Below are 25,783 nucleotides of genomic sequence, written 5' to 3' on the forward strand. Positions count from 1 at the left end.
CGTGTGTTGAACCCCCCCACACACCCACCTACAGATTGACATCCGCCCCCTCTCCCCACGCCCCCCCCCTCCCCACTGCCCACTCATTAGCACACTTCCCCCACACAGACACACACTCGGCCACGTACGCGCACACACCAGAATGCTGCACTGCCACAATCATGAGTGGAAGTATTAAATGAATAATTACTATGTGCACTTATCCTATGACAGTTTTGCTTCCCGATTCCCCAACACCTCAGGAAGTTCGGACTTGATCTATGACAGGAAAGACAAGTCCCTGCTTGCATTCAAGTCCTCACACAACCGACTCTCGCTTGGCCCCCATTCAAAAACGGTTACGGAAACAACGACCTCACCGGCCGTTTGGCTCAATGAATGGAGCCTATTGTGTGCTTGCTGACATGTAATTGGCCTGTTCTAGTTCTGTGTATGATTCATTTTCGTGATCCCACATTGTTTCACAATCAGCGCAGACCTGATGAAAGATGAAGGTAGAATATGTCAGCGGAAGACGTAAGCCAGTATAATGCCCTGGCCAAAACCTACAAACAGCCGTCTGTGATAAAATAGGGACAGATGGAACGGTAAGCTCCTTCCTCCTCTGTGAGGTTCCATTATTTTACTGCACTACCTCCTCTTGAGGCAGAGTGTCCTTTGTACAGATGTTTCAGTTTGGTGGTTAGAGCCCATTTCTGTCGCCTTTCGCATGGCGCCCGTGTCCCTGACGTGTAATGGCAGAAGATGGGCCGCTAAGAGTCTGTCTGAGTCGGATGTACCAGCACACACACACACACACACACGCACAGCACACACACACACACGCACAGCAGAGACACAGCTTCCTCACACGCAGCTCAGTCCCCCCCGTGCACAGACAGACCTGCTGCTCCTAGACACACAGACGCAGACACGCAGCACAGTCACTCTACGCACAGACACACACACACACACACAGCACAGTCACTCTACGCACACACACACACACACACACACACACACACACACACACACACACACACACACACACAGCACAGTCACTCTACGCACAGACACACATACAGCACAGTCACTCTACGCACAGACACACACACAGCACAGTCACTCTATGCACAGACACACACACACACACAAAGCACAGTCAATCTACGCACAGACACACACAGCACAGTCACTCTACGCACAGACACACGCAGCACAGTCACTCTACACACAGACGCGCCGCCCCAACCGACCTGCTACTCCTAATGCACACGGCACAGACAGGCCTGGCGTCCTTAAGGGACACAGACAGACACAACATTGACAGCTGGGGCGTTCTTAGCTGGCAGTGGTGCTTATGGGGTTGTAGCCATCCCATATTGGCCATGTTGCGGTTAGGGAAATGTGTAGAAATTATACAGAGGGCTGCCCTGAGAGTAGGCCTGTGGCATAGGACACCACACCCTCCCAACCCAGATCCTCCAACTGGAATAGAAACAAGGGTGGGTGACATCAGCTCGCTGGGTCTGTTTAGCCTGTTCCTTTGCTGGGAACTTTGTCACGTAGAGAAGCCGTTAAACTCGTCCTTAGGCACATGGAGGTTTATGCGCACATCATATTTGTTCAGGGAGTGTTTGTTTACCTTGTGTTTGTATGAGGATCTGTGGTGATGTAGCACAGGACAGAAGCTGGGAAGGAAAACCTTCACACTGCAGTAGGCGAGAATGATCCTTTGCAGAATCCAGTATTAAATGGGGTCGCACATTTGCCCTTTTCATTGAGAGGCAGGGAGCCTTCTGTGAGGAGTTTTGACCTGTCTGCTTCATCAGAGTAAAGCATGGTGTGTCTGGTCTGGCTCCTGCTGTGGAAGTGTTCTCATCCCCCCCCCCCCCCCCCCCCCCACCAATCCCCCCTGCAGCCTCCCTACACCCTGGCCAAACTCCAGTTTGTTTGTCTGTCTGTGGGCTTTCTCCTGGCCAGTCCCCTTCAGTATTGTATAATGAATTGTATTCACTAGTGGAGATATGGAAACCAGGCCATGGTAAATTACAGGTGTCTGCAGTACTACCCCACTGATAGGGTTGCATCCTGTGTCGACAAGCCCACTGTGTATTGCTTTATTGACCTTTTACGAAGCCAAATCCGCCCCTTCATCCTGTCTCTGAGACACAGAACAAGGAGAGGTGAAAGGGGAGGGACTCAGACTTCAACGTTTCCTATGGTGTGTTTTATATGCCCCTCAAGAAACATTTGTAACTGCGCCCTGTCTTCCCTCTTCATACTCTTGTTTTATTTACCTGGACATTGGAGCGAATCCTGTGGTCTGTTGTTTCACTTTTTCACAATGGAGCCACTGCCACATCACAGCGTGACAGCCCCTCTCATCAGCACATCTGCTTTCCGCATCTGGGAAGAAGGTGCCAAAGCTGGGGAACCAGGTGTTCTATGGAACGCAGCCCAAACATGGAGGAAATGCTTCGCTCCACTCCTCTCTCTATTTGGCATAGTGAATAGCCTGTATAGCCTGTAATTATTTGATCAATACTAAAAGCACTTTGGAGAGGTTTTTCAGGAGGGTAATTGAGGTTTTCAGATTGACAGGTTCCGTTGTTGTTGTTACGTGGTAGACAAAGTTGACAGTAAACTACCTTCCCTGTCCTAACTTGTTTGAGAGTCATTTGCCAGTGACTTCCTGGTTGGACATTCCAACGACATTTGCCTAAAACATTGTGGGCTAAGTAAGAGTGTAGTATGAACTGAAGACAAAGATCAAGGTCTATTGGATCATAAAATGACATATATAGAAATTAATAAAAAATCTAAAAATTCAAAGTACACACTTTTTGATTGTTTGTAGCTGCCCTTTAATTAACTTAATGAAATCATTGTTCTGTGTTCCCATCTATAAATATACCGCATTTTCATGCTGCCATTCCTCAAGGATATTTTCTGCTGCTTTGCTCCCATAATGCAGTTCTAAGCTGCGCACTGATGCTTAAATGAAATTGTGATGCACTGTGCGCTTCGCTCTCCCTCATCACTGCACTGGGGCAAAACAAGCCTCTCGTCTCCCCATGATGTGGCACCCCAGCTGTTCTGCTGCACTCTGTCCTCCACCTCTCGCCTCTTCTTCTCACACTATACCTTCCTTTGCTTCTCTCTCTCTCTCTCTCTCTCTCTCTCTCTCTCTCTCTCTCTCTCTCTCTTTCTCTCTCTCTCTTAGTCACACTCCTTTTCTTTCCCCCTAATTTTTCTTTCACCCCCTCACTTTGTCTGTCTGTCGTTCTCTCTCTCTCTCCCAGTTCATTTCTTTCTTTCTCTGTCTTATACATACTGTACATACTCAGTATTTTCTCTCTCTCTCCTCTATCCAATATCACACTCTCTTTTTTTCCACCCTTTTGCCCAGCGTCCCTCCCCCTGTGTGTTGGAGCGTGAGGGGTGGGGCTGTGTGTCACACTGAGCACACATAGGTCAACAGGCCCAAAGCAAGCCATTGGAACAGCCACACATGGCGAGACGCTGTCACACTTCAATGGAAAAAAGACATACCCTTTCCTCACAATGGCTCTTTTTTGTCACCTTGTCTTTCTGTATGAACCTGCTACATCTCAGCTTTCAGTGTGCCACCTTTGCACAATTTGATACCCAGGTTACTGGAGCCTGACTGACTATTTGTCTATTTGTGAGATGGATAATGGATGAAGAGTATGTGTAGTGCCTCTAGACTTAAGCATCTGTGATATATTGCTTAAACGACACACATCTTTCAAGCTCTGTGACATATAACAGAGTTGAGATTGATAGACAAAGCCCCCTTTTACTGTCACAAAAACAAACCAATCGAAGCCGAGTAGACTGTGGTGTTCATGTATGGTACTTGGTGGGAGACCCGGGATGGCCTGTATTTGGCAGTCTATCGTCCTCTGTTGCTGCTGTCATCAGTTTTCTTGTCATCCCTCATGAGGGGTGAGCCATATGACCTCGGCAGCCGCAGAGAGCAGACTGAATGCTTGGTTCGTACAGCCCTCCATAACAAAGATCTGAGGGGTGACCGCATGCTCAAGGTCAACAAGCAACGGTGTTGTCGGAGGGAGACAGGTTCACACACCTTGGCATGCAAACACTCAGGCCTGCTGGTTTATTCATGTGGGGCATCTATTGACTCCTCTGACAACTGGGCCAAAGAGGACATTTAGACAAGATGGAGAATTAATGTACCTTCTATTTCAGAAGCATTTTCAACTGACCAAGAGTGCACAGGTGGTCAGTTTCACGTTAACATATTCAAAATAGATGGGAGAATTGCTCGGGTCATGTTGAGTGATTTTATGATGTAATGTTTACTCTTTAACAATGTAAATTGGCTTTAGACAAACATGAATTTATTGTTTCTATCTCTCTAAGATAATGCTGTGAAAGACACGGGGGGACAGCTGTATAATCAGCTCATTTTGGCAGGCGTTCTTGCTCTCTATTTGTGGAAAGCGTAATCTAATGCATTTTTTTAAAGGTGTCGAGTGGCCTCTAAAATGCACAATTGGCCCATTGATTCGTGGCAGCCCCCAAATGACCCTGTGACGGCTTGTGAGTTTACAGTCGTGTTGGGTCCTGTTTCAATATGTCCGTGGTAGGCAGGCACCACAGTGGTGTGACATGAGTCTTCTCTCTGACTCACAGCTAACTGATTGAAAACACAGCTCCGAATAACAACAGCTGGGGCTCCACAGACCATTAGAACACCTACCGGTTGTTGAGAGAACATCCTGACAACTAGCCTGGCTGCCAGCCCAACTTAGCCCCGCCCACAAACAAATTTGGTCGGGAAGTTGGGTCTGGGATCGCTAGTTTTGGGAAAAAGTAGCAGAAGCTGTTCGGACCAATCAAATTGTCAGGGCGGGCTTTGTACGATGATGGACAGATGATCAACAGTAACGTAATAAACCATGTCACCAAAGAGTGCTTGGGTTGAATTCGTTTTCAACAAACAACTTATTACGTTCCTCTGATTGGTTGTTGGTCTATCCAATTTAGCGAAGAGGCTTTTTTTCCGGGTTCGGTTGAAACACACGCCATAGTCACAGCCCAACGGAGCGGTTTCAGACTCATATTCTGACTAGAATTATGAGTATGACAACGTCAGGCTACCTGACAACAACCTGTGCTTTTTTTAAATTATGTCTAGAATTGGCTTTCCTGTACTTTTGGGAGGAATTAGCTCCTGAGTCCAAGTCCAAAGTACCTCTGGGGTGGCAAAGAAAAGAAGTGCACCTCCCACTCATTCATGTCAAGACTGAGTCATTTGTGAAGCAATTACTCTCAAGCCTGGGATCAGAGCAAACTGTATCAACTCTGAGGGTGTGTCTACCTGATCATGTCTCTGCATGTAGGTGACGTGGTTTATGATATCTTCTGCTTGTACTGAAGAATAAACTTCTGGCTCCCAGTGCCCCTTTCACTGACTCCACTTTCAATCCGAAAGAAAAAAGATATCTTTTAGGTGTTCAGTGAAGTGTCACTGGTGCGGCTGATGGAAAGTCTGAGAGCAGTCAGGAGCGAGCAACGATATTTTACGCTCCTCCTTGCTGGCCTGCGTGGCTAAACGCAGCTCAAACAACCTTGAAGCTGTGTCTCGTCACAGTTCATCAGCCAAGCAAAGTCAGGCTGGCTGAGCGGTGGGAAACAGGGGAGCGTCACCTCAGCCTGCCCGGGCCTGCTCACCCGGCAGGGGAGTGGCAGCACATTAACAAAGCCCAGACGCCCTGCCTGCCACTGAGAACTAGAGAACCAAGGAGCTGCCCTTCACCCGCCTAATCAGCCAAAGACTAGGGCACAGAACTGGCTGTCCCAGACGCATCCTTCCACAACAGTAACGATAAGGATGCTTGTGCAAAATATCATGCTCCGCGTAGCTGTTTCTGCTTGGCTGGTCTTGGGCATGGAAAGAAGGCATGGCCTTGTCATCTGGCATTCTACTAACTAGGTCACTACAAGGCTCCCTTTAGTGCAGCTGAGTGAATTCTGCTTGTAGCTTGGAAATGGGCACATAAATATTTAATTGTTTTATTTGTTGTATAGTTTTTGCTATACAACAGCAGGATTAGAGAAGAAAGAATACATTTGTAATCATTTAAATACATTATATTTTAGATGATACCAGTTATTATCCTTGCCAACATAACGTTGGGAATATACAGACAAAGTTGGCTGCAGAACAACATCAATACCACTTCCAGGGAATTATTTCCTTTGATAATTAAATTGCTGGAATTATTACTTTAAATTGGTTGGTAATACTACAATACACTAGTGCATACATTTTTTTCTGAAATGCTTTACATGGGATATTACACGTGCTTAGAGATGTGCCTTCTAGAGGGCATTTTTCAACACTAAGAGACCACGAGACAAACAGTAGGAGTTGTTACAGCCAGAGCTTAACGATTCCAATGAAATGAACCATTTGCCTCATGAATATTATAAGTTCTATACACCCATTTGGAGAGTAAAGGCAGTGCCATCTAAAGGTAGCTACAGTATATGTCAGCATGTTGAGGTGTTGCTGTGTATCCAAAGCCACACAGCAAAGAATATAGACCAACCCAAAAAAATGCTTTGTTTGTATTTTTGGGGGTTCTGCATACCAATCACTGTTCCAGCTGCAACATTAGCATCATAAACACATGCACTGGTACTAGAGATGCTGCTCATTAGAATGAGACACCCATCCTTCATGCAAATAATGCTCTCTCTATCACAAACCAACCCATGTTAATGTAGAACTGGCAGCTCCATGGCAACGCACCAGTGGACTACTTCACTTAAGCACTGACTTGATTGTATAGACCCAAATAGGTTGCAATCTGTGTGTGACACTGATTAAGAAAAACGCATGGCATGACTTAACAGTGCATTTAAGGTGACCATCATTCGGCCCGCATCAGTAACTTATGACATTGGCTTGACAACATGATTTCAATGCTACTTGGATATTGTTAGAGTGCATAGCCAGATTAAACATGGGGATGGTTATAGATAGCACTTTGCTTTGGCCCCCACCTCTCCTGGCTCGAGGGAGCCTGTTTTCACATCTGTGTAAAAACACTCTGCAAGGAAAGTGTTAGCTTGCTCTTCTCACTTCTCTGTTGTGTAGTCAGTCCTCAACGCACATCTAAAAGTAGACACGGATGTCATTGCTGTGTTTTAGTTTAAAATAGTCAAAACCTATTGTTGCATTTTTGCATGTGCTTCATTATCAACTGAGCATCTTTCATTTTGTGTAGACTGAACCAAGGTCTTCTTATATGGAGGAAGCTAAAGTACAATACGCCTCTGTGCTCCAGCTCTGAATCATATCACAACACACCGGTTAGACCGCAGCATTGTGTGGGAGAGAGTGTTATTTAAAATAAGAGATTTTTGTGGGATGGTTGCAATGTGTGGGGCAGAACATGCTTAGAGGTATTTTCAGTAAATCGCATCCTTCACTAGTCTTATCCAACCCGTACAAACCACAGGATTTTTATTTATTTTTTTCAAACAGATGAATGTTAGATAAAGTGTCAAAGGAGAGATGAGCTTCTGTAAGATACGTGGGACTCTGAGTGTTGGGGTCACAGAAATGAAGTCAGTATAGATAACTGCAGAATTGGGTGGTATCTCCACTATCAACCAACTCTAGCAGAGCTAAATTGAAATGTCCATTCTTGGATTAGGACACCAACGAGTTTGATAGAATAGAACCATCTGTGGCAAAGCCCCCCCCCCTCTCTGCCTATCCCCCTTAAAAACAAGAAAGAAAAACAGACCAACTTTTGCAGTGTGAGTGGATGTTTTACAAGGGATGGCAAACTTAGATTAATACTACTAAGATTTTAGAAAGTTTGTCTGAACTTCGCATGAATCATATATTGATTCTTTGAATCAGATCTCGAATTCCAGTTTTTTGTCCACAAGCGAATGTCTAGGAAGCTGCCAGCTGTAAATAAATGCATTGTAGCAAGTTCAATAACAGTTCTCAGAGTAACACCATAACATGTTTTAGAACAATATGCTATGATGTGCTATAATGCATGCTGTGCTAGGTTAGCTAATTTCCCAAGTAAACCCTAAGCTCTCCTATTTTGATCCACTCTATCCAATTCCTGTTGGAAGCCTGCCTGTATGGAATTAGACTGTCTACCAACATGTATCCTTAGCATTAGAGGGAAAGGAGAAGTCAAAAGAGGAAACATTCCCAGGTGAAAGGCTGTTTTGCAAGCCAAAGCAGGGCTGTCAGCTGGGAGAGTGTATGGAGCCTTAATGGAGCCATTGATCCAGCACGCATGGAGGACACACCCAGCAGGGGCCGGCTCACAGTCAGGAGACAGGTGTTCGCTCGATAGCTGTCCCACTTCTCTGACCTTAAAGCTTTTAATCAGCTCTGCCCGGGAGCTTGTCAATCCTGTCAAACGATGAACAGCCCAGACTAGGCGCAGGCAGGAAGGGCAACGCTTAAAGCTGGAGCTCCAAAACAACCCTCTGAAATGTTGGGGGAAGTGCAGTTAGCAGGCTATTTGGTCTGGGCTCCCATGGGTGAGGCCTCTTGTGTGTCTGAGCTGGTCATGCAGTCAGTCCTCAGCCTGTGTCAGCAGACTTCCAATATGGTTCATATCAGAGCAAAGGTGTGCATGTGAAATATTTCGTTAGGGGTAGGAGTTTGTTTGTTGAGTGGAAAGCTGGAGTCTGAGTCCCATATCATGAACAGCTCTTTGAAAGATCCTGTCATCCTTGGAGACAGTTCTCTGCACTGATGGCAAGCCTAGCATTCTAATCGCCCTCTCCCCTGGTAAACCAAGCCTCTCCATTCGCTGCACAGTGAAGTGAATGACAGTAATTTCAATATGGCCTAATTGAGTTGTTGAATCTCCCTGTGACTCCTTTCTCACTTACACCAGTCTCTGATCAATAGTAACACACTATCATGATTTGTCAGCTGTATTTATTTTTATATTTTTCTTCTTTTTTCTCATCAAAGCCTACCAGCCAAAACACATTCTAATCTCATCGGCTCATTTCACCCTGTTTGAGATATACCACCTGATGGAGGACTCAAGTCGTTGTTATTATGCATCCCATGAGTCCAGATAGATGCAGTTTGAAGTTTAGCTACAGACAATCTTGAATATGCAGTGTTTCCCACAGATTAGAAAGCTATATGTGGCGGGGGGGGGGGGGGGGGGTGTTGTTTCATGTCAGACCGGGGGGGGGGGTCGAAATAATTCACAAAATCAATCAACAACAACAAACAAATAATTTCTGCATATGCAGGTAGCGACGCTGCATACAGGGTGCTAAATAACTATTTAACTGGTCGGCTCCATGACGCCGGGTAAGTAGCTAGCTCTTGAAACTTCTCACCAAAACAACGAAGGGGAACCTTCGATTAAGACATGTCCGTCGGTACCTAGCGAAAAGTAGCCTCAACTTTCCTAGACCTTTAGCTACGGCACTAATGCTGAAGGCTCGCTGATGTAGCTGTCGGTCTCACTAGAACGGCGTATGCATCGTTGCTAACGTGTGCTGACGTAGTGACTGTGTGTGTATGTGAGAAAGACGCGTGCGTGAAAGAGACGGAGGGAGAGCAGGGAAAGGAAATGCAGCTGAACGAATACGCTGCGTGTTTTTACCTAAATAGCGAAAAAAAAAAATGTTTACGAAACGCAATGTGTGGCGGCCGGTGTTGATTCTGTGGCGCACCGCCACAAATTAGTCTATGTGTGGGAAACACTGATATGGGAGGTAATTACAATATAGGGTTGATGGCGGTTAATGGCAAAGCTGTTGGCAGACCCATGGCTTCACTGGAATTACCATAAAATCCTCAATTATCTACAGCAATAAACATCTGTAAGTCTTTTCTCTCCTGTGCATTGCATAAGCACAATTCATTGCAGATTCTAAACTGCATGGAAACTTTGTGATCATTTTCATGGATAAAGTGGTGAATTGAATGGTTTATACATCAGCATGTACCATGTACCCAAGAGTGCTTTTTTGCTTTTAGCTGAAGGCTGTCCAGGCTGAACATGGTGAGGCCCTCGACTTGATTTCCAACATTGGCTCTGTAAAGCTATGGGGTTCATTTCCTGGCGTTTCCATACACCCATGAACCCACAGCCCACCCAGCCAGCTGCGTTCAGACTACATGAAGAGAAAAAACAAGTCAATTACCTCATGATTTGGTGTGAGAGAGTACCAAAATGCGAAAGACCTACTCTCTATTGTACAATCATTTTGAAGTGCTAGGCTACTGGGTTCAGTGGTTTTTATCTTTTGTATACGGAGTCAACATTAGAATTCCCTTCTACTGATGGTGTTTTATGTCAGTACACATTGTTCGACATCTAAAGACCAGCAGAGACTCGTGTAACCCCACACCACCCTTCTCGTTTTTCAGTTTCCCCCTTTCCCCTTTCCCCCGGCAGTGGCTTTGTTGTTCCCTGCCTATGTCTCCCTTGTCAGTAGCTTTTCACTTAATTGAAAGGCCTATTGCTGAATGCCATGCGTTAGGTCAAATGCTGACATTTCTGACTGGTTAACAGTTTATCCATTTTATTACAACAACAATGTTCCACTTAGTAGAACAACTGTGCCCAGTAACATTTGCAAGGCCAAATTGGGATATCATCCCTGTCTTAATTGCCTGGTCTAACTCGATCAGAGTTGCTGTAGTATTTGCATTTGTGAGTCTTTGATCATACAATGCATTCAGCACTGTACCAGATACTATATAAAAAATCTGATCTGATCTGAAAGATTTCTATATCACAAGATATGTGTGAGATGATGCCTCACATCTCGTAGCAGGATGTAGAAGAGAGCGAGTGAGTGTGTGGACTGTGTGTTGAAGTTCAGCGAGTGGTGGGAAAGTCAATACTTGATCACAGCTGGGGAGCACATGCCTCTCAGAGTGAGTTCAGTCCTGAGATGTGGAGAGCATTCCTATGGTTGTGTGTGTGGAACATGGAGCATTACCCCAATCCCCTTGGAAAGATCTCCTGTGGTCATGGTTAAGGAAATGGTTCAGCTCTGGTCTGGGAGTCCTGCCTAGAACCACTGGATTTTGTAGAGCTTTATGATCAAAAAGTATGCAAAGGGAAAGGGGGGTGCCTGGGTCCATGTGCTTCTTTAAAACACTCTAAAATCCCTTGTGAAGTCATGCCCCTAGGGGATGTTCATTTCCATAGGGTCTCGCTACCATCAATTTTCTCTGGCAGATAATATCATCTGTTATGTGTAACGTCTTAGTTCAGTCAGTGAACATCCCACAGTCTCTGGCTCTACCCTTTGAAAGTACAGCTGTTGTCGTGGGTTCTTTGCAGCACCACTGAGTAATTTAATTGATGTATTTGTTGTTAAAATTTGTTTATTTGGGTGATTACTACTACTTACTGACTACACTAGCATTAATTTTGACTTAGTAGTATTAGTCTGATGTATTTAGCTTGAACCAAGATAAGTTATAACTGGGCATTGGCAAAATTGGCGGAATACCCAGTTGGAGTGATCTTCATTCAATCAGAAAATCAACATATGTTAGACATACCTTTTTCAGACCAGCTATCAGGATATTAGTCTGTAGTAATAGGTCAGTTAAATAAGAAGATGCTCATCTATAAGAGAGGAGTGAAACCGAATTCAAGCTTAACAATCGGTCTGGTTTAACAGGCTACCTGAATGGCCCTGTTGGTTTACAGATGGCTTGGCTCGCTCTAGCTGAGATCTACGGCAGCAGGATGACATTTGTCAAGGTCCCCTGTGGATGACTAGTCCGACACATACTAAGTGCGCCTGTTAATTGATAGCAGCAGACGGGGTCTTCAGCCCACTGCCCACTCCAACTGGAGTGTGAATTCCCACTCCTACATGTTAATGGCTCTGATGGAATAAATGGTCTGCCCCGGCTCGTCACTCTGTAGAAGAAGAACAACATTACACTCTATGCCAACAAGCAAAGTTGTGTGCTCAGTGCCCCTGACTGTCCTGTTTACGTCCCAAGAACCATTAAAGATGCACTTTGATGACAGCAAGCTCTTCTAATTTTTCCTCACACATGTTTAATAATGCATGAGTTCGCACGGCATGACTTTCTTTCAAGAAATCTATGGAGGCCGCCCCCATTATAACACACCGTGGAGAATCTTGAAATATCACAAGTGACTCTGATCAAATATTGATTGAATTTGTAACTTTTTCCACTGCTGTTATACGCTTGTGGTTTTGCAAGAGTATTTCTTACTATTGTGAAGGGGGTGACCTCTCTCTCTCTCTAGGGTACTTATTGGGTGTAGACCTAAGCTGGTCTTTGTAAAGAGAGAAAGGGGAATTGATAGATCATTTGCTCAGCCAGGAAAGGTCATGCTTCGATGGGTCAGGTGTCTGAAAAAAGGCATTTTGAGCTTGTGCTGTGCATTCCCAAGGGTTAGGTTGTATGTGTTATATGGATTTACGTCACATGCAATATCAACAAGTTATGAATTTGTATTGACTTTCGAAGGTCAGCAATAGAGGTGTTACTTGTGCCAAATGTATATTATTAGTTATATTTCTTGCTCAATGTATTGCCGACTTGCTCACAATTTTACATGGACATGGGACATTTGTACTTTTTGCTAGACTTATCTTTACTTTTGGACAATAGAACAGATGGTGTGGGAAAAGGATTTATCATGCATGGTTGTCCATGGACGGCCTCTTTCTCAGCACTTTTTGGCATGACTTTTTATACATTTCATGCTGGATTTGCTGAATGTGCGTTGAAGTGCAAGGTGTAGGGAGGCTGCTTGCTCAGGAGTAGGCCTAGGTGGCACTGAACATTCGTTTGCAAGCCATGCTTCATGTTAATCCTAAATAATGTAAATATGCAGGCCTATGTCAATAAAGATCCAAGTCCAATTCCCATTCCAATAGGGTTATCATGGTGTCATTATCAACATGCTGTGTCATCTGCTGGTGCAAGTTTCAGACAGGCTAGAAGTTCATTCAGTTTTGCTTTCAAACTTTTCTAAAGCACTTTAAGCTTGCCTAATCATGCCGGTGCAAGTAATACAGGCCATCTTGTGTGTGAGGAGATATTTATGGTCTTGCTGCCTAGACATGCTTTCATCTTGCTCTAATACTGATCTGTCCACACGAGGTGTGCTCCCTGCATCAGACCCAACCCACGGGGCCTCCTATACTTTAATATCCTGAGTGCTGTAAGCTGGTCACTACGCCTGACCCTTCGCTTGTCACTCTTACTGCTCCTACCCCCTCCATGCCAAATCACTTCAGAAAATCCTCTACAACACATTTATATAACCACTTTAGCTGCTACCTGATGGATAAATAGGCTATCTGCTCCCTCCAGGGTCCGGCCAGTCCCGGCTCCGAATGCATCAGTCTGTATCATACCCATGACCTTTTTTTATTGATCAGAACATTTTCTTATTAAGATGTTCAACAGCTGCCCCAAATTAAAAGCCGAAGGACACATAAGCATTATTGAAAATAACCAGCCCTCATCACTATGTAATAGCACTCAACATTAGAGGATGATGTGCTTTGCCCCCCCCCCCCCAAATTTGTTTAAATATTTTTGGATTTTTCCACCATTCTTGGCTTTAGCGGAAGATTTTTTTTTTACAGCAGATATATTTTCATACCTTTTCTCAGTGCAGTCAATTTCCAGGTACTGCAAGGTTTGAAAGTATTGAAGAAAGTTTACCTCTCAGTTTCTGTTCATGTAATCATTGACCATTTGGAGGTTGTTGACTCTCGCTTCCTCCCCCCTGTTTTGCCTGCATTTTTGGTGACAGTTGTCCTCTTGTTCTGTTATCTCGTATCGGGGGTGATGTCATTCAGCCATTTGGTCAGGTAACGTCAACATTGTTTATTTTTGTTTCAGTACCGAAACTGCAGTGGCCTTGTTTAGAGAAAGCTAAAGGGCAAGGGAAAGAGAAAGAGCAGGAGAGTACAAGTGAGGCACAAAAGGGAGGGAAGGTCTGTGATACTGTCTTTACACTTGATACTAGAGACTCCCGGGCAAAGCGTTATTTTTGGCCCAGCAGCATTTGCCTTTTCCAAGGTCATAGAAGAGCCAAATTCCAGATTACTGTTTCATATTTAAATACTTTCAACATTAAGGATCCTGGCTGAAAATGTGCTGGATTGTATAGAATGTTGAAAACACAGGGAGAAACACGTCTAAAGCTGTGATGATGCTAATTGAAACGTATCACTTCTAAATGCTTCAAGATGCGTCTGTTGCGTCTGTTGCGTCCAGTGGCAAAAGCAATGATTCATTTGTAGGCAGATTGTAGGCAGTCTGATGCATCCCCTTGACATTTAAAACGCCTTCCAGCTGCTTGGGCTGTTGTAGGCTTGTGCTCTTTGCTCGGGTTGCATCAGATAGTCGTGTGGGTGGGGATCTGTACGCATGAGGTGAGAGATGCGAGCATATGGTTGACTGGCTAAAGTTCTGCTCTATGAGCCTGAAGGTTGTAATTCCATATCCCTTGTGGGTAGCCTACTACATCTCAGTCCTAGAGCTGGGTCATTCACATTCTCCTATCACATATTTAAAACAACTCACTAGCTGAAAATGTGGAGGTTTTCCCACAATCCCCGTACTTTTGCTACCCTGAAAAGGGAAGTACGTTCAGTGAATAAATATTCGGGATAATGTTTTACATTTACAGTACAGCAGCTGTTACATGGTGCTTCATCAGCGGGTATATTGTGTTATACAAAAGAGCATTTTGAATTCAAACTAGAGGGTTTTTTGGGTGCGGAGGAGGAAATTACAAGCAGAGCTGCTAACCATCTGTTGCAGTAAGGGGTATTGCTGCTGCGTTGAGTGTTTACTCAGGAAGACACGGAGGGCAATGGAAGCTGGTGAAGATGGTTGACAATTGTTTACCCACGAGACCAGGCACTACCAATACTCTTAGCTCTAGATTTACACAAAACCTCCCTCAAACACCCACCACATCCCATACAAACATGGAACCATAAAGAAACAAAACAATAGACTAGCTTTCTCTTCGATAATATACCTTTTCTAGGCAGGACCAAACACTCTTTTTTTCTCTGACAGTCAGTCATACCATTTGATTATCTGGGCACAATGGCTTTCAGTTCCTAATTGGTTTCCTAACGATTCATTCTTTGATTAATTAATGGGGTGGGCAGCGTGCCACTGTTTTCCCAGAATAGGGAAATGTGTCTTAGCATTCTGGACTAACACAGGAGAAAAGCTGCTTCGATTGAGAGACAGAGCCTATTGGGAGAGAATGGTCACTGTGTGTGTGTGTGTGTTTGTGTGTGTGTGTGTATGCTTGTATGTACAGTACGTGTGTTTGTTGGATCCAATGTTTTCGATGCAAACTCCCCTGAAATGCCCATGCGTGCCCCTGTGAATAGGACAAGGCCCTGTGTCATTGCCGTGGGAACTGGGGCTGGTTTAAACAGCTATTATCTACTGTGGCGCAGGCAATGCCGCCCCCGGTGCCGTCCCACTAATGCACCAATGCCAGTACAGTACCGTCACGGAAGCTAGGATCAAAACAATAAGACGTCTGCTCTGGAGTGTCTGGATGGGGGAAAAGGGGTTCCAAATGGCCCTCCAATAAAGCTCAATGAACATTACAAATATAGTTTGGGTATGATGAGTTAAATTTCATAGAGCTCTAAAACTGAATCAGGCCCTATGTTCACAGATGAAGAAAGGATCAGATCCTTGTGTGCAGCCTAAGCTGTATTTTCAGAGACAGTTGGTTGCTGGTCAACTGAGCTGTACAAAGAAAACAGTCCTACATATCCAGCACAGACAATTATGCAAGAGCACGCAGTTTTTCCTCTGCTTTTCCCTTACACTGTACACATCTTTGCTGTTATATGTCTCAATGTGTAGTATTATGTTAGGAAATTGGCTAACATTGACTCATACATTGTAGATTGCAACAATGTTGCCTTGTACAAATATGTTGTGTATGAAGTGTGAATCTCTTTGTTAGACTCTGGTATTTCAAATCCCAAAAGGATGAGCAAAGTTTTAATCAATGTAATTAAATTCCATGCAATCACCTTCTGGAAAGAAGATCTTGTAGCAGGATTAAAACTTTGCATAATTCCTGTCCACCACACAAGGTCATTTAACTATTCTAAAGCTACTGCCGCATGCCGTTTTCAAGTGCACGGCCAAAGACACCATATGCAGACATCATAGGGTACATGTTTTCCCCTTGTTGCCTGAGAGCCTCAGTCTGGCTACAGTCAAATTGTTCATAGAACAGTGCTGTTAAGGGAGCCCGCCCTGTCCCGGCGTTGCTGTCTAAGAGTAGGCCCTTGTTGCCAGACGGTTGAGCAGCTGTTTTAGTGGTGACCCCACAACCTTCCCTCACCCCCCTATCCCTCCCCAATCTCAGTCAGCTCACCTGGCATGAATCAGATCACTCTGCCGTTCCTCTCCCTGCTCGGGGATGTTGTTGCTTTTTTTGTTCATCCGTCATTTTTGTTTCTCTAAGAAATAGAACTCCCTTTCCATCCCACAGGCATCCCTCTGGTGGTGCCCGTCCTGCCCCCCCCAACCCATCCCCCCCCCCTCCCCCACCTGACTCTCCCCCTGCTACTCAATCTTGTCTGTTAAAGAACAAAGCTGCAGGCGACCAGCCCCTAGAGCCCCACCTACCTGCAGACATGCCTCACTGCTTCCCACTATCCGGTATTTCTCTCTCTCTGTCTCTGTCTCTCTGTCTCTCTGTCTCTCTGTCTCTCTCTCTCTCTGTCTCTCTCTCTCTTTAAATAGCTGTTATTTTCGACTCTTGCTCTCTACCTCTATGCCTCTCTCTTGATAGCCCTCTCAGCTCTTTCTCTTTCTCTGCCTCTTCTCTGCACAGCCCTGGCTCTCTTTCCCTCTTTCGCTCTCTCTCTTTTCCTTTCTGTCTTTCTTTCTGCAGCAGAGCAGCACCATGGTGTAGGCTCTAATTACAGCTCCTCTTCCGCACTCTGCCAAGGACCCCTCTGGTCCTCCAGTGGAGGAGGGGGCCCCCGGAGGCCCCTAGTCCTCCGCAGAGTGGCTCAGGGGCTGTGGCTGTGTAATTACGCCGTTCCTCCCGGCCTTCATCTGCGTGGGCTTCTGTTTATTTGCTGCATTTTGAGAGGGGACCACCAGGCCCAGTGCAGTAATAGAAGGGAGGAGGAGGAGGAGGAAGAGGAGGAGGAGGAGGAAGGAGACAAGGACGACAGTCGCTCCCGTTTTCAACCTCTACCAAAATAGTTTTAGTTTTCAAGAGTACTGGAGTTATATATTTATGAGTTTCCCTCCCTTTCCCCCGCACCCCTTCACTTCATCTGTAGAGACAATACTAACCACTGTTGGCACGCACTAAATTGTATTGGTATTTCAAAAAGGCATAGCACTATATTTCTCAACGCCATAACTGGTAATCTACACGGTAATACACTGAACTAAACTACAGCCCTGGGGTGCACAAGGACACAGGTGTTTCTCAAGGTACGGATGACGAGGTTGCGAGTGCTTCCTGTCAAACTACATTAGTCCATCAATCTGTCATCTCCAATTCCCTGAAGTGATTTTGAATCTCTATAGTGAATGTCTTGTTGATGTGGTCTGAGAGGAATGGAAAAAGATGTGCTCAGTCCCTTAAAAAAAATTGCCCTTTTTTTATCCCTCTCCGCTCACTGTAAAATACTGCACTTGAATGATGTGGTATTCAATGTAAGAAGCAGAGGACCTATGTGGCTGCCCTTGTTCAAGAAAAAACAAACATGTTAAGCAGTTCAATCCAAGGCCCAAGCCAAACACTTATTCATTCTATTTAGTTGAAGCAGACACACAGACACCCCCTCGCTCAGCTATGGGTACAGTATGCTGAGTGCGCTGGATGAACTACAATGAGTTTCTGGCTGCTAGCTGTAGGATCAGATTCTGTATTCATTCAGTGACTCCATACACGCAGGCTTCTCAGATCCTCTTACACATTTTAAAGACTGCCTGGGAGATTTATCTCAGAGTACAGCTATTATCCATGGGCGAGCCGCTGTTGCTCATTGTGAAGAAGTTGCTGCGAGGAGGATGCATGTGCTAACGCTAGAACCCTCTACCCATTAGGGGCAGGAGTAGATTTCCACTCTGTTTTCAGCTTCATTCAGTTGTTAGTTTTTTACGAGTTAAACATGATTAACACACAAATCCCAGGCTTTCTTCCCGTGGGTTGGAGCTTCTCAGTGGGAGATAATTATAGTGTTGGCTGCCCGTGAATGTAAGCACAGAGAGAAGTCAGACATCACCTGGAGAGAGATGAATCTACCTGAAATAACACTAATGTGTCAAAGAAAACAGGACACAGGCGCCCCTAGATCCACCCCAGAGCCACATCTGTCCTCTGGCTTTCAGGCTGAACTGGGGGGAGGTCGGAGGGAGTCGGGGTTGTTCTGGGACAGGGGGGGGGGGGGGGGGGGGGGGGGGGGGGTGACCTGGGCGTCGGACGGGACGGACGTGAAGAGGGGGGAGAGGGAAGGAGGGATCTGGCAGTAGAAGTGACAGCGGTTTTAAGGCTTTTATCAGGAAACTGGTGCATGTGCCATTCCCCAGGTGACAAAGTACTGGCTAGGAGAGAGGGACAGGGAGAAGCGGGGTGAGTTTGACTGCGGGCCAGAAACGCTGTGAGAGACTTGAAACGCAGGGAAGTTTGCACGAGGCGCCACCTCTCTAATTGACCTTTTTTGTGACTCACAGCGGCGATGAAGAGGCAGAGAACCCTTCCATTTGCTAATTGCTCGCTTTTTATGTAGCTAATGTGTGCGTTCTCATTGTTGGTGCACTCGCACAGGGATACACATTGTGTCTTTTAACAGATGCTTCAGGCGGTCATTGAACTATTTGTGACTGGAAAGTAATTAAAGTTACAATGGGCTGGCCAGGTTGGCGCAGGGTAGGTGGAGGGAGGGGTATGGGGCGGGGGACAAAGGGACGACTTGGCTCCAGATCACTGCCCTTGGACTCCTTCATTAGCGATGCATTGGTTCCCCCTCTCCTCTCCTTTCTCTTCCCATCTCATCAGAAGCAGTTCCCTGGTAAAGAAATGGGAGGAGGGGAGAGATGTGCCTGTTATGTTAATTCCATCTCTCAGGCCTGCGACAAACCTAACTCACCGTACTGACTACAGGGTCTCGGTGAAGGGATGGATGTGGGTGGTTGGGTGTTATCATGTGATTAAGTATGAGTGAGTGTGTATGGGTGCGTGCATGCACTGCCTAGCAGGGTGAATTGACTTGCTGACTTGCAGTGCATGTCGCGGGTATTGAATGCAGTGTTTTGTTTGGCCCTGCTTAATAGTAATGAAATTGTTTTTTTCCTCTCGCTCTTTGTTTGTTTCAGAGGGCCATGGGCAGATGGTACAGATGGACTCCATTAAGTCAGGCTTCGTCGGCTCTCAGGTGGAGCTGCGCTGCATCTTCGTCAACAGTAACCCGCCGGTGAAGATCTCCCAGGTCACCTGGCAGAAGTTCCTCAACGGCACCAAGCAGAACGTGGCCATCGCCAACCCTGCCCTGGGAGTGTCTGTCCTGCCACCCTTCAAGGAGCGGGTCGCCTTTAAGCAGGCCGCCGTCCGCCACCGCACACCCTCTCTGGAGGACACCACCATTGTGTTCAGCAGCCTGCGGCTGTCCGACGAGGCTGCATACATCTGCGAGTATACCACCTTCCCTGCTGGCAACCGCGAGAACATGGTCAACCTCACTGTGTTCGGTAAGCCTCACCAACAAGTAGCTATGCAACAGTGCCACACTTACAGGTAGTTTTCTTGTGTTGCATTGCAGTATCTACTGGGTTTTCTTAAGATGGAGTGACTTGAAATACTACACTGTAGTACTACTATATCAAGGTCCTATGGTAGTTAGCGCAGTGACACAATATCTTTACTGCTCAGTAAGATGGCATTTTAAAAAGGTCATTTATTAGGGGGGGGGGGTGTACAGTACAGTGAACAATAACATGGCAAAAATAAATGACTTTGACCTTAATCATTCAATTGTGGGGGGTCAACGAAAGCTTCCTGTAATTGGTATTACTGTACTCTCTCTACATCATTGTTTCTTAGTTTGCTTTATGTGTTGGCAATTTCATGAAAACATTTACACAGTAAGACCTCAGGGACCCCAGACATCACTGAACTTAAGGAGGGTCCTTTCCTTCGCTCCTAGAGCAAATAATTAAAAGGATAGAGGAGCTACGAAAACATAAATCAATAAAGCACCATCTCTTGATGGTGTGTGTTTGCTGGCACTGGAGTGTAATAATCTTGTGGGCGGGGTGAGCAGAAGTGTACTTTATCTCACAGAGAGGCAGCTTTGAAAAGGTTATATGCTGACTCTGATTAGAGATCTAATTAGAATTAGTGTTGGTTTGTTTTCCATTAAGCCCCAGCAAAGGAAAAGCACTTGGCTTAAGTAGTCCCTGTTGCCAGCGTGTGTTGTCAACTCCAAGCCCCCCATTTTGTGTCAGTGCCAGTCTGGGGAGTCCCAGTCCCTTTGAGGCCTTTTTGCGGCTCAGTGGTTGCCAGAAACCTGTATAGATAACTGACTGACAGAGCTCAAAGAGGCTCTTCATGTCCTATCTGCAGCTCCCACAAACCTGCTACTCATATCTACTTACAGTTGTGCATTTGCTCTTGTTCGAGCCTGCCTTTTGATGTTGCTTGGGTAAATTGCTAATTGGCAGCTCACAAAGGATTTGAATTGGATGACTTTGAAAATGGCATCTGCATCTGTTTGATTTTTTTTTGTTGCTTTGAGCCTTAGAAAGCAGAAAAAAATTTAAATATCGATTTCAATCACTGTAAACTGTTTTCATCTTACCTCTCTTCAAACTTTTAATTTCAAATGACTGTTACACTAAATCTAAATTCTGACGATAGGGGAAGAGCAGATCATTATAAAGTAAAATGTCATTCATATTGTTCAAATCTTCATAGACATGATTAGTATGTCTTGATTAAGGACAGAGGTTGGAGCATTAAAATAAAACAATTAAAACATGTCAATATAAATTAATCTCTCGCTATGTCCTTCAATCTCTCTGTTTTTCTCCCTTCCTCTCCCCACAGCTCGACCTGTGACACGTATGACACTGACCACGCCTACCATCGTGGCCCGAGCCCAGAAGCGAAAGATGACAGTGGCCACCTGTCTGTCAGCCAATGGCAAACCTCCGAGTGTGATCAAGTGGGAGACGAGGTTGAAGGGAGAAGCCACCTTCCAGGAGACCCGGAACCCTAACGGCACTGTGACGGTGCGAAGCAACTATGTGGTTGTGCCAAGCCGTGAGACCCACAAGCAGAAACTCACCTGCGTCGTCACTTACCGCAACGAGAGGATCACAGACAGCGTGGTGCTGAACGTGCAGTGTAAGGCTCTCTCGCATTCTCACACACTGAGAGGATTTGATGAACACATTATTTTGCTTTTTGCTTAAGAGACAGTACCACTTTAATTAACTATTTAACTATCATTCCTTGAATACAACGGATATGGTTTGTAGTGTGGGAGGCCGAGTGGCTGTCTTGCTAAGAGATGTCTTTCTCCTGCAGATGAACCAGAGGTGAAGATTGAGGGCTTTGACGGGAACTGGTACCTGAACCGCCAGGATGTCCAGCTGACCTGTAACGCTGATGCCAACCCACCCGTTACCGTGTACCAGTGGAAACTGTGAGTCTCACACGCACACTGGCATGCACACACACACGTACTGTACACCAACACTCACACACACACAAGCACGCACACATATGTACATGCACACACACACACACCCACACACTAAAGCTGCATGTCCTCAAACAGCTCGCAGCCCAAAAAAAAACAGCAGGATTGTTTACTTCACTTTGCAGAAATCATTGTTTTCAAAATCATACTGAACAGTGGTGTTTTGCTATGGTTCAGCTGGTAGTAAACACCACTTCTACTTTGGTTTGAAGCTACCTCAAATAGAGTGCCCTTTTAAGAGAAATGCTCTCCACATTTTCTCCATTCTTGAAATCCTCAGCTTTCCCATCTCCTGGTTTATTTACAAAACAGGTAATGAAGATAAGCCATGTAGCTGAGGCTGAGTACAATGGACCTATTAAGGCAACTGCAAACAGCTCTATCTGCAAGATGGTCACTGATACCGTGAGACAAATGCAAACAAAACGTAGCCAGTCAGCTTTGCTTTTGTGTCTCCTTTTGAAGGGCCACGTACCCCCATGCAGGTGAGGCAGGTTGAGAGGAGATTACTGTTATTGTTCTGTGTGCTTTAGGGGGGGCTGCCAAGGAGGGCTGTAGTTCTCAGCTCAGAGGAGACATTCAGGACTGGGCTGAAGTAGGAGCTATGGACTAAGTCTGCATACCGGAGAGATGACATCAGTGCTTTGCTCCACACAGATGATCAGGGCAAGGAGGGTGGCTGTGTGTGAGGCAGTACAGACTGAACATGTTTTCCGAGCCCCTCGTGGGGATTCACCAAATAACTCTGGGCTTGATTCACTCTGACTAATCGTGTAAAGATTGGCCTTGTTCAAACTGCACGTTCAATGTATCCAGTACCCTGACCTCGTGAAGAACAGTTAAATGTGGAAATGTTGGCAGTTACTAATGTGCTTTAACTGTTGTGCCTGTATGCAGTTATTTCCTGGTTTGTCAGCTATATAAACCTGTTTCCAAAGCCACTTTGATATAGTGGCACTTTCCCAGTATATCACTGTTAAAAATGAAGGAATTATCCACAGAAAATTGAGAGATAAATGTAGCAATTTGTCCTGTAATTGCTTAGTGAAAGTTGGGAAGAGAAACATGTCACTGTCTCCAGCGTGTGTGGATTAATAGGCTATTGTGAACTCCTTGTATTTGCTCTGCAGGCCACTGCTGGGTTTTAATGAGAGAGAGGGGACTTGTCATGGTACAGACTCTTAGGGCAGAAACACTGAAACTCACGAAGCGACAGAGGAACACAAGAGAAGGAGGATACGTTGCTATGTTTTCTGGTTTTAGGATGGCTAGAGATGGAGAGGATAGGGTAGAGCAGGAGGGAGAGAGAGAGCACGAGGGGAGGACGAGATGGTGATGCAAAACGACGAGGGCAGTGGGTTGACAGATAGGAGGGGATGGCCATTGCCGTTGTGGGAACGAGATGCCAAATCTGTTGTGAAGGTTCCCCTGGGCTTCACTGTGGAGGTCAGAACAAGACTGCTGGAACCACCCGGAACAAGCAGGCCTATGCACAGCATAGCTACCTCAACACATAGACACTCACACACACTAGTGTTTAGTCAACACACCACCCTTATCACTCTTTAATTCTGTTAACCAGTGTTTCAAATCTGCAGTAGATCCAATGGCTGCATGCAGCAGTCAGGATTTATTTGATATAGTAAGATTGACAATATAAGGCCCGCAAGGCCGCCATAATTGGATTGTGATTCCCAGTGTGAGGGGTCAATAAGGATCCTTTGAACATATATTAAACTAAAACATATTTAAACTCAAACGATCCATTGCTATCAAAGATGCTATGCAACTGTAAATTACAGACTGCTGCTCTCTGCTTTGCCCTAACCCCACTGTAATACCATCCACTTTCTTACCTGCGGCACTTACTATGCACTATTTGTATGTTGCTATGGATAAAAGCATCTGCTAGATTAATAAATATAATGTAACATGGATGTATTCGTGCAAAGAATTCAAGCTGTAATTTCTCAGCAATGCTGAAGACCCAGGTTCACTGTCAACACTGTCAACACTTCCAACCAGTTATACTGTTTTATGTAGCTAATTTCTCAGGAAAGGTGTATTTTTGCCAGGATACAATAGTTTTTAATTGACCTTTAATGGTCATTAATTATGCAAATGTTACACTAGAGTGTGATTCCCACTAAAGATGGAGGTCTTTTTTCTTCCATGAAGCCATTTAGTGGAGCTCAAGTACTTGATGTGGCATCATTGTTCCAACCCTGACCTGATTTTGTCAGCTCTCTGTAATGTCATTTTGCTCCTCTCTCGGTGTAATAAACAAAGCATTTCATTGTCTTTAATGCTCCGACGGATTGGAGCGTTCTTCCTCCAATTGAAAACAGGCCGAGGACTTCAGGAGGGAAATGTTAGTTTCATCCAATTTGTTTACAGGGATGGGGAGCAGATCATTACGGGGCTTAAACTCCAACAGCTGCAGAATAAAAGCGTGCCTGCACAATTACTCACGTGGTGCAATAAGATCAACTCCCCCCCACCCCCTTTTACCCCAACCAAAATCAGACTTGTCTGAGTGGAGCTTGTGAGGATTTAAATAGCTGAATGATCTGAAGTTATTCAATATGCAACTGAACTGAAATGTGATCAGATCATCCTTAATCTCGCATCTTATTTATCTCCAGAGGCAACGTGAAAGGTTGTTCTGATAAGACAAGTGAAGAGTTCATCCAGGGTTGATTTGTTAAGGAGCTGTGACCTCTGTGACCTTTGATAAAGGGCAGGGCAGGTCTGGTTGCGCTGGAGAAGTGAACCATGAAAGACAGAGGAACAAAAACATCTCCAGCCAGGCCGAACGGGGCCACGGTTTTCTTAGACTCACTGGCGTTTGATAGATTCTGCATTTATCGCCTGATCAGCTGCTTCAACCAATAGTTCTCCTGTGTTTTGAGCCCAGCCCGATGAACTCACCTGGGAGGAAATGGAGGAGGATGAAAAAAAAGACAAAATTACAAGATATATTTTTAGGCTCCCGAAAACATTGGTGTTGTCAGGGATGATTTGTAGCTGTATGTGTCATACCTGTCTGGACCTGTTGGCATTATTTTCTCTCGTAACTTTATTTTGACTTCTTGGATGATGGGTGGATAAATCCCTGTCAAAAATTCCTGGTATGTGATCCCATTCAGGCTTGTTTTTCTCTGGAGATTGTATTTTCCACAATGTCTGAATTGCTTTTCTACACTTGGGAGAGGGACATGTTATTGTGTTATGGGGGTGTTTTGATGGTGACTTTAATATTGCCTCTCTCTTCTTTCCAGTTTGAATGGCTCCTTGCCCAACACTGTTGAGATCAAGAACAACTCCCTATTTTTCAAAGGGCCTGTGACCTACGACCTGGCTGGCACGTATGTCTGTGACGCCACCAATGGTATAGGGACCCGTACTGGCAGCGTGGAAGTCAACATCACAGGTAGGTCACCTGGCGGTCGCCTCTCTCTCTCTCTCTTTGCTCCTGGCTTTTGGGAATGTGTTTTTCATGACTCTGGCATTGCATGCATCTGTGCAACAGGGGTTTGGGAAATGTGACAATGACATCCAGGGGCATTGGCTCACAAATTCCTCCCACCGCTGTCGATAGTGAACATGCACGTGCATGCACGCACACACACACACTCAAACACTGATACGGAGGCAGAGTGGTCCAGGTGATTGTGGTGGTCTCGCCCGTGTGTTTAGGATGTGGTGCCCACCTGCCAGGGTTGTTAGGCTCCCTGCAGCTCCGCGTGACAGACTCCAGGAAGCCGACACTGCGTCTGTCTCTCAGCGCATTCCTCATTGTCACATCACAGAGCCAATCCCACATCCCCCTCACAGACACAGACACATGTGTAGAAGCAGGATAAAGCAGCCCTGTCATCTCCACCCAAAATAACATCAAGGAAATGAGGGGGGGGGGGGGGGGGGGGTTGCCGTATTGATCATAGTTTTTCACTACATGCTCGCATTTCTCCGAACAGCCTTTGCCTCC

The 25,783-nt window shown here is 45.4% G+C and overlaps 1 protein-coding gene across 1 annotated transcript in view; it reads left to right on the plus strand.

Annotated features, from left to right (window-relative positions):
* nectin1b (nectin cell adhesion molecule 1b) overlaps positions 1 to 25,783 on the plus strand; it is a 65,832-nt gene that overhangs the window by 24,015 nt on the left and 16,034 nt on the right. The window contains exons 2-5 of the mRNA XM_047036043.1: positions 19,406 to 19,777; positions 21,135 to 21,434; positions 21,618 to 21,735; positions 25,074 to 25,225. Of these exons, the coding sequence (XP_046891999.1) occupies positions 19,406 to 19,777; positions 21,135 to 21,434; positions 21,618 to 21,735; positions 25,074 to 25,225 (942 nt within the window). The remainder of the gene's footprint in view (positions 1 to 19,405; positions 19,778 to 21,134; positions 21,435 to 21,617; positions 21,736 to 25,073; positions 25,226 to 25,783) is intronic.

The sequence above is a fragment of the Hypomesus transpacificus genome, chromosome 15, assembly GCF_021917145.1.
Source record: "Hypomesus transpacificus isolate Combined female chromosome 15, fHypTra1, whole genome shotgun sequence".
NCBI lineage: Eukaryota > Metazoa > Chordata > Actinopteri > Osmeriformes > Osmeridae > Hypomesus > Hypomesus transpacificus.